The sequence below is a fragment of the Rhinopithecus bieti genome, unplaced genomic scaffold (genome assembly GCF_001698545.2).
Source record: "Rhinopithecus bieti isolate Rb0 unplaced genomic scaffold, ASM169854v2 scaffold_35856, whole genome shotgun sequence".
Taxonomy (NCBI): domain Eukaryota; kingdom Metazoa; phylum Chordata; class Mammalia; order Primates; family Cercopithecidae; genus Rhinopithecus; species Rhinopithecus bieti.
The window spans coordinates 1,006,528-1,021,434 of NW_016815820.1; the positions used below are offsets into that span (position 1 = coordinate 1,006,528).

General features: G+C 53.0%; 1 protein-coding gene across 2 annotated transcripts; it reads right to left on the minus strand.

Annotated features, from left to right (window-relative positions):
* Positions 1-6,558: 6,558 nt before the first annotated feature.
* TMEM92 (transmembrane protein 92) lies at positions 6,559-13,522 on the minus strand. Of its 2 annotated transcripts, none has more exons than XM_017854058.1 (5): positions 13,385-13,522; positions 10,260-10,285; positions 9,366-9,440; positions 9,013-9,127; positions 6,559-8,813 (listed from the first exon to the last, which is right to left on the minus strand). In XM_017854058.1, exons 1-5 carry the CDS (start codon positions 13,451-13,453, stop codon positions 8,700-8,702), a joined length of 399 nt encoding a protein of 132 aa, XP_017709547.1. In that variant the 5' UTR covers positions 13,454-13,522; the 3' UTR covers positions 6,559-8,699. The 2 variants fall into 2 exon arrangements, with proteins under 2 accessions (XP_017709547.1, XP_017709546.1); XM_017854057.1 differs by having other exon boundaries at positions 9,013-9,208.
* Positions 13,523-14,907: the final 1,385 nt, after the last annotated feature.

Consider the following 14,907-nt stretch of genomic DNA (forward strand, 5'->3'; position numbering starts at 1 on the left):
AAAGAAAAAGAAAGACAGAGAGAAAGAGAAAGAAAGAAAGAAAGAAAGAAAGAAAGAAAGAAAGAAAGAAAGAAAGAAAGAAAGAAAGAAAGAAAGAAAGAAGAAAAAGAAAGGAGGGAGGCAGGGAGGGAGAGAGAGAAAGAGAGGGAGAGAGGAAGACAGGGAAGGCAGGCAGGGGAAGGAAGGGAGCAAGGAAGGAAGGAAGAAGGAAGGAAGGGAGGGAGGAAGGGAGGGGATGCTCTGTGCTGTAGAGGCAGAGTCTGGAGGGCAGCCACAAGCCAAGGGACACCCAGGGTTGCCAGCAGCCGCCAAAAGATAGGCAAGGGCAACCCTAACCATGCTTGGATTTCAGACTTCTGGCCTCCAGAACTGAGAGATAATAAGTTTCTTCTCTTTTAAGCCACCTACTCTGTGGTTCTTTGCTACAGCAGCCTGAGGAAACACAAAACCCTCTTTTAATACTCTTGGGGTATTTTATTTTTATTTATTTTTTGTAGAGATGGGGTTTCGCTTTGTTGCCCAGGCTAGTCTTGAACTTCTGGGCTCAAGCTACCCTCCCGCCTAGACCTCCCAAAGTGCTGGGATTACAGGCCTGAGCCACCCCGCCCCCACAAGGGGTTTTTATTTTTTAGGTTGCCGAGGCTGGAGTGCGGTGGCTGCTCACAAGTGCAGTCATGGTGTACTGCAACCTTGAACTCCTGGGATCACTTGATCCTCCCGCTTCAGCCTGCAGAGTAGCTGGGACTACAGGTACATGCCACCACCAAACTGTGCAAAATTTTAGGGGGTTTTGAAGGAAGGAAGGGGTCTCTTTTAAGTTTCTCCAGCCCCCAAGCTCCTTCCCTCCTCAGGCCTTTGCACATGCTGACTCCTCTGGGAACCTGAATGGTGAAAATACAGCAGCCCTGTGAAGACTGGGAGGAGGGAGTTGGGAGGGAGGGAAGTTCTAAGCAGAAAAGCCATCAAAGGCCCTGGGCCAGGCCAAGATTTGGGATAGTCAAGTCCCAGAGAGAAGGCAACTGTGGCTGCGATACAGTGAGAAGGGAGGGAGAAGTAGGAGAAGATGCTGGAGGGCAAGGGAGGAGCCACACCGCCTAAGTCCTGCCAGCTACAGTCAGGGGTTTGAAGTTTATTCCAAGCGCAATGGGCAACTTTTTTCTTTCTTTTTTTTTTTGAGATAGGGTCTCGCTCTGTCACCCAGGCTGGAGTGCGGTGGTGGGATCACAGCTCACTGCAGCCTCAACTTCTTGATCTCTTAAGCAATCCTCCCACCTCAGTTTCCCCCTTCCCCACCTCCCCCGACCCCACCCTGCCATCGAATAGCTGGGACCACAGGCTCGCACCACCAAGAGTGAAGCCAAAAAATACAAACATATTTTGTGTAGAGACAGGGGGTCTCTTTATGTTGCCCAGGCTGGTCTTGAACTCCTGGGCTCAAGCCATCCTCCCTCCCACTGTGGCCTCCTGAAGTGCTGGTATTATAGGAGTGAGCCACTGCACCTGGCCCATTGGAGGATTTTTTTTTTTTTTTTTTAGACAGAGTCTCGCTGTGTCACCCAGGCTGCAGTGCAGTGGCATGATCTCGGTTCACTGTAACCTCCGCCTCATTGGAGCATCTTAAGCACAGGAATAGCATGTCTTGTTTGCGCTTTAGAGAGATCTCCCTAAGTGCAGTGTGTGGGATAAACTGCAGGGGGCGAGATGGAGACAAGCCTGGAGGCAGAAATCAGGTAGAAGGTCATTAGGAAAGGCTGGGCTAGGGATGAAGGTGACTTGGTCAAGGTCTGTAACCGTGAAATGGTAATAAGTGGGCCTAGGTCTATTTTGGAGGCAGCACTGTCAGGATGACGGGGTGAGGGAAAGAGAAATCACAATAACTTCTTAGTGTTTTAGCCTACACAACTGGGCGAATGGGGAGCACCATCTATTTATGATGGGAGACCTTGGGAAGGACTGGATTTGAGGGGGTGGTGGAGGGAAATTCGAGCCTACTTTTGGCTGGGAGATGCTCATTAGGCATCCAAAAGGAGGTGTGAGGTAGTTAAATAGGTGAGTCTGAGTCCTAAGGAGAAGTCTTGGGGGGAGATAAAGCCTTGAGATTCATCAGACCGGAGATGGTCTGTGAAGCCGCAGATCGGGATGACAGCCACTACGGGAATGAACAAAGACGAAGACGGGAGACCCCAAGACAGACCTCCGGGGCAGCCATCGCCGAGAGAGGGCAGAGGAGGAGCAGGGAAGTGAAGGCTCCTGAGAAGGAGAAGGCCGTGTGGAGGAGGGAAACCAGGGGAAGTTGGAGTCAGAGACATTGGAAAAGCACGTAACGAGGCCGTGGCCAAGCATGTCAAAAGCCACTGAGAGACGGGCCGGAGAAGGGACCTTTGGCCTTAGTGACATGTAGGTCACCGATGATCTGGACGAGAGTCATCTCCTGTAACGGTGGGGACAAAAGACTGATTGGAGCAGCACAGAATGAAAGTGGGGAGGGGGGAGGTGAAACAGCAGATGCTGGAGGAGCTGGCGGCCTCCAGGGAGAGTTTCTAAAGGATGGAGGGCGGGGCATGTTATAAGCGGAAGATAATGATCTGGGGAAGAGGAGAAAGGCTCTGAAGAGACAACTGTGGGGGCCACACCCTAAGGAGCAGGAGGGCTGGGGTCCTGTGCAGGCTGGAGGAGTGCGACATGGCGGGGGAAGGGAGCACGCGTGGATACTGGGCGGCAGGTATGGGGCACAGAGGTGAGGTATGCTGGTGTGGTTGCATCCCCTTTTCTCTGAAGCCTGTGGTGGCACTACCAGGAGAAATTGAGGTTGGGGGTGTGGGAGATTTGAAATTAGTCATTTCAAGAGCGAGGAAGTGAAGCTGTGAAAGCGCATTGGAGGAACCGAGGGCCCGCGTGAGACGCTTGGTTGTGATTTGGAAAATGAGTCTAGTCACACACGGGTGCTGGTTCTTGAGCCATAGATGGATCCAGCTGGAGTCTGGAGTTGCTCTGGGTGAGCACAGTGAATCGGTGAAAAGGGGTAAAGGATGCAGGGTCGTGACTGTAAGGATGGCTTAAGGACATGGTGATGGCGCTGCCAACAGGCAAAGATCGCTGGCTCGGAGGGCTGGGTGGGCTCAGAGAATTGCTGGCATGGTGTGGTGGTAATACAGGACCTACCTGAACTGCCAGTACAGGAGGTGATGCTCAGGAGTGGCTTGAGGTGATCAGGACTGACAAGATAAGGTATGTCCACTTGAGAGTGTGGCCAAGGCAGAGTGGAGGTAAGCCTGCTGGTGTTAAGGAGCTTCTCTGCATATTCTTATTTGGTCCTTCCCAACTTTGGTTTGTTTTTTTTTGTTGTTGTTTTGTTTTTTGTTTTTGTTTTTGAGATGGAGTCTCACTCTGTCACCCAGGCTGGAGTACAGTGGCATGATCTCAGGTCACTGCAACCTCTGCCACCCAGGTTCAAGGGGTTTTCGTGCCTTAGCTTCCCAAGTAGCTGGGATTACAGGTGCCCACCAGCAAACCCAGCGAATTTTTGTGTTTTTAGTAAAGAGGATTTCACCATGTTGTCCAGGCTGGTCTCGAATTCCTGACCTCAAGTGATCTACCCGCCTCAGCCTCCCAAAGTGCTGGGATTACAGGCATGAGCCCCCGTGGCAGGCCCCTTCCCAACTTTGGATTCAGAGCTACATCCTACCAGAGCCAGAAGGGGCCACCCTCTTCACTGTACAAATGGTCACACCAACGCCTGGAGATGTTGGATACAGAAGGCGAAATGTCGGAAGCTGGAGTTCTGCATCTCAGCTGGAGGGTGAGGTAAGATTCCTGCTGGTGTTTATCCCCCTCCTCACTTCCCTCAGCAGCAGCCCTTCTCCTCCCCTCCTGCATCCCTGGAGCAAGTGCCTTAAGGCCCTCCTCCTTCAACATGCCCCCCACCCTACAGCCTTTCCTGCATTTCCCAGTCCTCTGGGGAGTCCCTGCAGATAGAAATTCAAGTGCACAGCCACGAGGAACATCTCCTTGATATTAACTAGACTGTGTTTCTTTTTTTTTTTTTTTTTTGAGACAGAGTCTCGCTCTGTCGCCCAGGCTGGAGTGCAGTGGCGCGTTCTCGGCTCACTGCAAGCTCCGCCTCCTGGGTTCACGCCATCCTCCTGCCTCAGCCTCCTGAGTAACTGGGACTACAGACACCCGACACCGCGCCTGGCTAATTTTTTGTATTTTTGGTAAAGACGGTTTCACTGTGGTCTCGATCTCCTGACCTTGTGATTCACCTGCCTTGGCCTCCCAAAGTGTTGGGATTACAGGCGTGAGCCACCGCGCCCGGCCTAGACTGTGTTTCTTTACAAATATCTGGTGGCGGATCTCCTCATTCATTCATTCATTGATGCACTCATTTAATCTTCCTTCATTCATTCCATCTTTCATTATTCACTCACTGGCTTTGAGCGACTAAACCAGCCATGAGGGATGAGTTCTCCACCACTGTGAAGCTGCTCACTCACCCAACCAACCAGCTCACTGTTTCTCTCATTCATTATACACCTCATTGTGGGGAAAAGAAAGAGAGATCAGACTGTTACTGTGTCTATATAGAAAGAAGTAGACATAAGAGACTCCATTTTGTTCTGTATTTGAGATGCTGTTAATCTGTGACCCTACCCCGACCTTGTCCTTGCAAGAGACATGTGCTGTGGTGACTCAAGGTTTAACGGATTTTGGGCTGTGCAGAATGTGCTTTGTTAAACAAGTGCCTGAAGGCAACCTGCTGGTTAAAAGTCATTACCATTCTCTTAATCTCAAGTACCCAGGGACACATACACTGCAGAAGGTCGCAGGAACCTTTGCCTAGGAAAGCCAGGTATTGTCCAAGGTTTCTTCCCATGTGATATGACCTCATGGGAAGGGAAAGACCTAATCATCCCCAGCCTGACACCCGTGAGGGGTCTGTGCTGAGGAGTACTAGTATTAAGAGGAAAGAAGGCCTCTTGGTAGTTGAGATAGAGAAAAGCATCTGTCTCCGGCCCGTCCCTGACCAATGGAACATCTCGGTGTAAAACCCGATTGTGTGTTCTATTTACTGAGAAAGGAGAAAAGCGCCTTAGGGCTGAAGGTGGGACGTGCTAGCAGCAATGCTGCTCTTTATGCACTAAAAAGGTTTACGGAGATGTTTGCATATGCATATAAAGGCACAGCACTTTTCCTTAAACTTATTCATGTCACAGAGATCTTTATTCATATGTCTTACTGCTGACCTTCTCCCTAAGAGGATCCTATTATCCTGCCACTTCCTTTTTCTAAGATGGTAANCATTCTCTTAATCTCAAGTACCCAGGGACACATACACTGCAGAAGGTCGCAGGAACCTTTGCCTAGGAAAGCCAGGTATTGTCCAAGGTTTCTTCCCATGTGATATGACCTCATGGGAAGGGAAAGACCTAATCATCCCCAGCCTGACACCCGTGAGGGGTCTGTGCTGAGGAGTACTAGTATTAAGAGGAAAGAAGGCCTCTTGGTAGTTGAGATAGAGAAAAGCATCTGTCTCCGGCCCGTCCCTGACCAATGGAACATCTCGGTGTAAAACCCGATTGTGTGTTCTATTTACTGAGAAAGGAGAAAAGCGCCTTAGGGCTGAAGGTGGGACGTGCTAGCAGCAATGCTGCTCTTTATGCACTAAAAGGTTTACGGAGATGTTTGCATATGCATATAAAGGCACAGCACTTTTCCTTAAACTTATTCATGTCACAGAGATCTTTATTCATATGTCTTACTGCTGACCTTCTCCCTAAGAGGATCCTATTATCCTGCCACTTCCTTTTTCTAAGATGGTAAAGATAATGATCAACAAATACTGAGGGAACTCAGAGACCGCTGCTGGCGTGGGTCCTCAGTATGCTGAGCGCCGGTCCCCTGGGCCCACTTTTTCTTTCTTTATACTTTATCTCTGTGTCTCATTTCTTTTCTCAAGTCTCTTGTTCCACCTAACGAGAAACGCCCACAGGTGTGGAGGGGCAGACCACCCCTTCACCTCGTAAGTCCTGCGTAGGTGTGAGACGTGGGCTTCATGCATGTCTGGCAGGCGTTCAGGCTTTCCCATCATGTGTCTATCCCCCGGGTCACATCCATGGCAGGTGGGTACCACAGTCTAAAGTCCTTGTATTCTCTTCCGCATACCAGGGCTGATAATTTATCAGCTGCCATTGATCAAAGTTCACAAGGTGAATTTTCATAAACTTCTAAAGCTGCCTACAGTTTCCAGTAAACAAATCTCTTTAAATTGACGAAAGCAATGCTTGCTGATTGTAAAAAACACACAGTGCCAAAACATAGAAAGGAAGAAGCCCCGCTTGCAATTCACTGCCTACATCCCACTCCTGGGGCCAACAGCTATTGGAAGTGTGGTGAGTGATTGGTTTATATCCTTCTAGATCTTATCTACATATTTGCAAAGAAAAAATAGACATATATAAAATAAAATATGTATGGGTTATACCCTTACAAACTGAGATCATAGGCAGTTCCGCAACTTGCCTTTTCTCTGTAACAATAAGTGATGGATGCTTTGCAGGGTTGGTGTTACAGATCCTATTTATTCTTTTAAAAGGCTGCATAGGGAGCTCTGGTGGCACAATGGGTTAGTGCCTGATACTTATATTGAGCTCTTTTGTATGAGCACTTCTGAAGGCTCTTTTCTAGAAGTGGAGTTGCCAGGTCACGTGCAATTTACATTTTAATGGATACCCAGTGCCAGGTATAGTGCTTCCTAGATAGCAGGAGTTTTGTAAACATCTGTGGCATGATTGCATGGTGCCAGATGGCCCTCTAGAAAGGTGACACCATTTCCACTCCCACCAAGGATGACCAGAGACACAGAGGTTTCCATTTCTGTCACCAGGTCACAGCAACACTAGGTTTCAGGAGGGCCACTTTCCCTTGGGCCACTCTGCTACTCCTTAGGAGGAGTTAAAGGCCCTGTGATGAAAGGAAGACAACATCCGGACCGAGTAACTTCTCCTCCAGGTCTGCCAAGCCCATTTCTCAACATCCCCCTGCTATCACGGTGAGGGTAACATCAGCTCCAGGACTTCTCTCATTGGAACTAGCCACATCTACACCAAGAACCCACATGTTTTCTGCCACCCCTGACCAATCCCTGAAAGTAACGGGAAACTTCCACTTACGCTTGGGCTCATTCTCCTACAGCCAACCCTGGCACTATCTTGTCAGTAACTGCTGCACTCCTTCCAGGACCCTATCTCCACTGGGAACCCACACCCAGACAGTCCCTGTTCCTGGCATCTTTGGGGCTGCCTGTGCCATCAAACAGCCCCCAACTCTGCCAACTGCCTGCGTACTGATGCCTCCAGGATCGCATTATTGGGAGAGCACTAAAGGAGGCACCCCTGCTGGCACATGAGGGCCAATTCTACCTCCAATCCTCCTGGGAGCTTTGGCCAGCATTGACACGGGGTCCTCTGCCTGAAGAAGGAGGCTGGCATTAAGTGGACTGTGAGGGCGCAGTACAAAGGCAAAAATCAGGGTAGAGGCACCCAGTCCCATCTGAGTCCCAAGGCACTGGCACTGTCCTGCCCCATTCTGCATGACTATGCCAGGCCCCCATGTGAAGACTCTTCCCCTAGGGCTTAACTCCCACAGGTGGGGCTGGAAGAGAAGGGTGGAACCTGCCATCTCCCCTCCCTGTAGGAGATTCCAGGGTGGGGCCGTTCAAGGTCTCCTAAAGCCCCACTCCACAGATGCCCAGCTCCACCCACTGCTCTCCTGGGCTTCTCCCCACCCCCATCGTCTCCCAGCAGGTGGTTTCCTGCTATCAACAGCAGAATGGGCTGTCCCAGGGCTGCTTCCTGGACCCAACTCCTCGCAGCCAACTTCTCACAACTCACGGTAAGACAGCCAGAGAGCTGGGCTCCATGTGTCCCAGGGAAGCTGTGGGCAGAAGGGATTGGGAAACCCTCACAAGGGACACGCGCACCCCATTTCCAGGCTCTTTGGCACACAGAGACATCATAAAACAGGCAGCCAAAGCATCTAGAACAAGCGTCTCCCCAAGAGCAGCCCACGGATGGACTGTCCTCCCAGAAGGCTCATCAGTGGTGGGATTGCGGCACAGCGACCCCCTCACCGGACCCCCCAGCAGTGTCTGGACTCACCTCTCCACCCACCTCCCCACACAGCCAGAGGCAGGCCCTCAGCCGCGATCAGTAACATTCAGTGAGGACATGTGTTTATCCTGTGTTGTGGGTGGGTACAGTGAGTTCTCTATTCAGGTAGTAGGAGTGGAAGCTGGCTCAGAGCTCATCCAGTCCAATGTCCCACAGGTATAGAAGTCCCCTGATAAAATCTCGGAGCTGGCTGTCCAGTCAAGATTTGCATACCTCCAGAAATGGGGCTCTTACTACCCCTCAGAGTAGCCCATTCTGCTGTTGGGCACCTCCAATGGTTGGCATTTTCCTTCTGGCATCCTCTTTCTTGAGTTGGTTGGGGGGCAGATACTGTCACTCCAGCCTAACCCTCAGGACAAGAGAGGTAGCTGGGGTGGAAACAGGCAGAACAAGTAATAACTTAAATCCAAGAATGAACAGAGACATGGCAGGATGGGCAGGGACATTCCTGGGGTGCCAGCAGTCTCTAGCTTGATCCAGGAGGCACTGGGGAGGAGGCTGCTGATCGCAAGCTTCCAGGCAGGAGGTGACTCAGAAGGCCAGGTTGTCAATGCCCCTCTGACCCCCGGTACATTCTTCAGGCCTGAAGCTGTAGGGAGGGGGTGGCTCTGTGGGAGTTGGGCCCAGGCTGGGCTTCAGAATCACCTGCAGGGAAAAGAGGGAATTCAGTCTTCTGGGTCCTGGCCCTGGCCACCATTCTCCGCTGCCAGCTGAGGCATGGTTACCAGGGAGAGGGGTGACCCAATGCTGGGTGCAGAGTGCCCTCCAGGGTCGAAGGGCCCTCCACTGTCCCTGCTGCACAGCCGGCCACCCTGGGGACTAGGGATAGGGATGAGACACCCACCTCACTGTAGGGGGGTGGGGATGCAGAGGGGGATACTCTGACCCTCTCTGGAGGGATGATGGAGGGCAGTTCCAGGGGCCCCCGGCAATCCACTGGGGTGTCTGGCTCCGGTTCTCTGCAGTTGCGACAGAAGCACTTAGCCAGACCACAGATGCAAAAGAGGGACAGGAAGACCAGGAAGATGATGACGAAGATCCTGGGGTGGGGACCACCAAGAGCACCCTGAGTCTCCAGGCCACCACACCTCCCCGCTCCCGCCGCCCACACTGCCCCCTCGGCAGGTGCCTGGCCTTGCCCTGTGTGGACCAGGTCCCTCCAAGGACTGCGCCCAGAGGAGCTGGACCTGGGCTCACCTCACGGGGACAGGGAAGATTTCGTTCTCCTGGCAGCAGCTGTCACCACAGCATTTGAATCCTTTGGGGCAGTTGCTGGACGGAGGGCACAGAAAAGGGCAAGGAGAAGCTGTTGGCACCAGAATGGAGAGGCAGAAGGATCCCAGCCTCCCCAAAACACACCCAATATGCTCATGGCACCAAGCCACCCCTTAGTGGGGTGGAGGGTATGGCCCCCTCTGAGCTCAGTAGGAGGACTCTGGGGAAGGGCGTGTGCACTCACGCCCAGTCCGGCTCCCTATTGGGCCCCACGCCCCTCATCTGTAACATGGGTGGAAGAAGTATCCTGTTGACCTCAGCAGGCAGGTATGGGGATGGGGCATAGCAGCGGCCATGACACCGCTCATCCAGCTCTAAGGAGGTGTGGGGAAAGAGGCCACACGGCATGTCCAGGAAGAGAAAGTCCTCGCTGGTGCCCATGGAGTATGAGGAGTCAGAGAATGGGTGCTTTCAGAACACCCAGTGCTGACCTAACGGAAACACTTTTCTGCCCAGTGACCCTTACCAAGCCCCACCCCTGTGCTCAGGCTTCTGGGATTTCTCTATGAGGGTTAGCCCCCTGCCTTCTACCCAGGGGACCCTCAGAGGGGAGACAGCCTGGCACTGCAGTAGGAAGGACCGGGATCCAGCTACAGACCTGCCCCCAAGTGTGGAAGTCCCTGGGTTCGTTGGTGGAGAGAGAGGGTGAGGTCTCCCTCTTTGGCTGGGAAAGTGGGGGGACAGTTTCTGGCTGGATTGGGAGTGGGTGAGGATGGATGGGGTTTCTGGCCCCCCACACCCTACAAGGCATGCAGGGCATGATTTGGGTTGCTCCTCCCCACTCCCCAGATTGGAAATTATGGCTTCCAGACTTACGAGATGAAACCACATTTGGCTGCAACCTGTGGAAGAAAAGAGAGAAGTCGGGGTCATAAACTGGGGATAGTGGGAGTGGGGTCTCCATTCAGATGCTACCCAGGTACCTCACAGGCAGCAGGTCCCCAGTAGACTCAGCCTCTTCCTGCAAGTCACTCCCCACCTCACTCTCTACTATGTTCCCAGGTCAGTGCTTGGAGCCCAGCTGACCCCTGGCTGGCCCCAGCTGCCCTTACTCTCTCAGCACATTCCATCACCCCCGGGTTTATAAGCTCATCCCTTCTGACCACCCTTCCAACTCGGCTTCTGCCGTGACACCCATGGCTCAGGGCACTAGCGACTTTCTGTCTCCCACCCTGTCACTGCAGACACTGTGGGCAGGAGCACTCTTCCTATAATGCAAATCTCATCACCAGAAAACCTTGCTGGAAGCCGCCTTTGGTGGCTCTCTGGGGTAGAGACCCCCCAGTGGGCAGCTGCACTCCCTCCCCTTTCGCTTCCCCTAGTTCTTTCTCTTCCTCTCACACACACCCACTGGGAGTTCCCTGAACATACCTGGCTGTTTTACACCTGTCTGAGCCTCCATTCATCCTTCAGATCCCTGCCTAGGGGATTCCATGCTCTGCAAAGCTGCCAGGACCCCGCCTCCCGAATCAGCTTCTCCCTCTTCTAAACTAGGTCTGCAGGGCAGCCAGGGCATCTTACGGAATTTCGCTCCATTGATAGCAATTGTGTGTCAAAGCTGCACTGATTTGGAATACTCCTCTAGGTGGCTGCAAGGCTGGCTCCAGCTCCTCCCTCTCTGGTTACCTTATTTAAAATTACAACCACTCTCCTTCCTCTTAGTGTGCTTACTTTTTCTCCACATCTCTTATCAACATCTAACATACTATATATTTACTTTATCTTGTTAATTGTCCTTCAGTTGTGTCAAAGGCAAACTCCGCGAGGGCAGGGATTTTTGCTACATCATTGTTGAAAACTCACTAGTCAAAATAATTGCAGAATGAATGAACGTACATTCATCAATTACCTGGTTTCATTTCATCCTTGCTGCTCCCAGACTGTGGGGGAGGGATATAGGTGCCAGAACATAGGAAATGGGTGGTGGGGGAGGGCATCTGTCACCTCACCCTAGCCTCCTGGGACAAACAACCAAGGCTAAAAGTAGGACGCCAGCTTTGGCAAACCACCATTATCTTTATCTTTATACCTTTACTTGAAATATTTCAATTGCAAATCACAACAGTAAAGATAAGAATACCAGTGATAGCCGATAATAGTTGGGGTAATTCCCCTTTTCCATGCTCAGTCCCGGGCTGAGTACCATCTCACAGGCTTTGTCCCCTTGTGGGGACAGGAACAGGAAGGAACCCCTGCAGGTTGGCCCAGAGAGGGTGAGTCTGTGAATCCAAATCACACAGCACACAGGAATGACTATAGAATTGGAGACAGGCTGGGCGCGGTGCCTCATCTCTGCAATCCTAAGTACTTTGGGAGGCTGAGGTGGGTGGATTGCTTGAGGCCAGGAGTTTAAGAGCAACCTGGCCAACATAGCGAGACCCTATCTCTATTTTTTTTTTTTTTTCTGAGACAGAGTCTCAGACTGTTACCCAGACTGGAGTGCAGTGGTGTGATCTCGGCTCACTGCAACCTCCGCCTCCCAGGTTCAAGTGATTCTTCTGCCTCAGCCTCCCAAGTGGCTGGGATTATAGGCACGTGCCACCATACCCAGCTAATTTTTGTATTTTTGGTAGAGATGGGGTTGTTGGTCAGGCTGGTCTCAAACTCCTAACCTTATGATCGGCCTGCCTCGGCCTCCCAAAGTGCTGGGATTACAGGCGTGAGTCACTGCACCCAGCCTCTATTTTTTAAATTAAAAAAAAAAAAAAACGAGGGGTCCATCCAGGCACTCAGCAGCACCCCTTCCCCCTCAGACCCCACTCTGGCCCTTGTCCTTTTCCTGGACCCCAACTAAGAAGAGATGGATAATTAACAGGTTTAGTAAATTAGTCTCAAGTTCTGGTTTGGGATGGGGAGGAGCTCTTCTCCCAGATTGTCTCCCCACATTTTAACAAGGGGGTAGTCTTGTCTGGGGTGGTTCAGAAGCTGAGTTTTATGGAGCATCAGGGTGGTCTTGGGCTGGGAGTAAGTAAATCTCAGCTTACTTAACTCCAGAATTAAAGGCATTAACAGCACCTCACCCCTGGGGTTGGTGGGAGGGGTAAACCAGAGGATGCCCAGCCCAGCATTGACACAAACTGACTGCCCAGTGATTTAGAAGGAACACCTTGCTCACTAACCCAGCTCCATGGAAGGGTTTTGGCAGAGCCACTCTGAAAGCTCAGCCCAGATGTGTGAAAGGTACCCTGTTCTGGGAGCAGGCCCTGACTTCCCTCTGGTTCTCAAATGGAAGTAAGTCACAAATGCATGTTCTAGACCCGTCTCTGTTCCCAGGATAATCACCCACCCCAGGACCAGACAGTCTTCCCCCATCACCTGTAGACTTTACCTGGGAGGAACAGAAGGGCCCAGGGAGCACTAGAAGCCTACACCTCCCTCTCAAAATCAGATTTCAGAGGTCTCCCCAGCCTTGGTCAGGCAGCCAGGTCAAATCCCACCACAGGCTGGGATTACTCACCCCTAGAAGGGGACGAGGGAGCCTTCTCTCCCCTAGAGAACAAGCAGAGACACAGTCCCAAAGAGGGTGGGGACATTCCAGGGTCCCCCAGCACTGGAGGAACAGAGCTGGGGCTACATGCTGGCCCAGGTGTCCAGACCTCCGGCAGGAAGGAGCTGGAAGGATAAGCTGGGGCTAATACGAGGTCCAAAGTCCCTATTCACAGAAAGGTGCCAGGTGTCAGATAGGTGGCGGGTGGTGGCCAGTTCCCACCACAGGATCCGCCTCAGAGGTGGGAGAACCTAGGCTCTCCCAGAGCCTCCTCCGCTGCCCCCACCTCCACCTCCACCTCCACCTCCACAGCAAAGAGAGAAAGGAAGTTGCTAATTGTGCGCGGTCAGGAGGAAATCCTGATTATGGAAGGTGGCACCAGGCTCCAGAAGCAGGCTCCTGACCTACAAGGGTAGGGCCCGAAAGTTCCACAACCCTACCTCCCAAGTCTCACCTTTTGGGGGCCAGCCAGCAGGCTGAGCAGCAAGGTGGGCGCGAGGCCGGTGACCCAAGCTTGGGACATCCTGACTTGGGGGCCACTGAGCTTTCCTGTGTAGAGAAGGCGGGGCTCCGACCTCTCCCACTTCTCTCCATCTATGGGGCCCCGCCTCGGGATGGGGGCGGAGCTGCACCGGGAGAGGCGGACTCGGGGCAGGGAGGGGCTGGGAGGAGGAAGGGAGGCGCAGAGGTCTCGGTTGGGTTTTGGGAATTGGGAGGTAGAAGAGGTTAACGGATTTTTCTGTTAATCTCTTCTACGTCCGGGCGCAGCTCACGCTGGTAATACTAGGTAATACTCGCCTTGGGAGGCCGAGGCGGGCAGATCACTTCAGGTCAGGAGTTCGCGACCAGCTTGGCCTACGTGGTGAAACCCCTTCTCCACTAAAAATAAAAAATTTAGCCGGGCGTGGTGGCGGGTGCCTGTAATCCCAGCTACTCAGGAGCCTGAGGCAGGAGAATCGCTTGAACGCGAGAAGCAGAGGTTGCAGTGAGCCGAGATCGCGCCAGTGCACTCCAGCCTGGGCGATGGAGTGAGACTCCATCTCAAAATAAATAAATAAATAAATAAATAAATAACCTAAATTTAAAAAGAGGTGGGGTCAACTCCACACCGCTGAGCTGGGCCTTCCTAACCCCCAACTCCTCCACTCTTAAGTGCCCCGGACTCCAGGGAGGGGTGCCGGGACCGGCAGGAGTGGGAGGGGGACGTGGAAGACCCTTCTCATCTGGACTGCTGGGTCTGGTGAGAAGTCATGGGGGCAGAGGTTGAGGGAGGGGAAGGCGAAGGTTCTAGGGTAGATTTCGAGGTGTTATGGTTGGGGGATATCACCCCATTGCGTTTTGGACAAAAAAGGAGGGAGGGGGTAGCCTGGCTGATTTCAGAGTGACCTGAGATTTCCAGGTCGAGAAAGCAAGACCAGGAGCACAACATGGGTACCTTCGTGTGCCCTCCCTCTTGAAATCCTACGGGAGGTGTTGGTGCATTTCCTCCCATTGACAAAACGGGAACTCAAGGTCCCAGGGTTTAGACTGCCCCGGGATCCGCAGCTGGGGCTGGTCCTTTGCCAGGCCCGCCGGGGCGCGGGCGAGCAGGCCCATCCAGATTCCTGGAAAGACCCCGCGGAGGCCTCCTCAGTGCGGAGGGGCCGGATTCCGAGCCCCCTGCGGCCGCCGCCTCCAGCACTCCAGGCTCAGAACTTCCGGGAGGGGCCGGCAGGTGGCAGCGTCGCCCAGCGCGGGTGTCCCCGGGAGCCGGGAGGGGCGCGGCCGGGGCTAGTGGGCTGGGGGCGCTGGGCGAGGGCGGGACAGGAGCGGTGCAGCCAGGACCGCGGGAGGGGGCGAGAGGGCGATGGAACGTGGGGCGCTGCTCCCTGGCCCGGGGAAGGGGGACTCTGAGAGGCTCAACGTCATGTCCTTGAGCGCCTCCTGCTGTGTCGCCCATCTGTCCTGACCCCTGAAAAACACCCCCGACGTCGGGGA

Coding starts and splice junctions, on each gene's coding strand:
- TMEM92 (XM_017854057.1), bottom strand. CDS start 13,453: ATGTCCCAAGCTTGGGTCACCGGCCTCGCGCCCACCTTGCTGCTCAGC. Junction 9,441..10,259: donor GCCAAATGTGGTTTCATCTC/GTAAGTCTGGAA, acceptor CCCTCCGTCCAG/CAACTGCCCCAAAGGATTCA. Junction 9,209..9,365: donor ATCTTCCCTGTCCCCGTGAG/GTGAGCCCAGGT, acceptor TCCCCACCCCAG/GATCTTCGTCATCATCTTCC.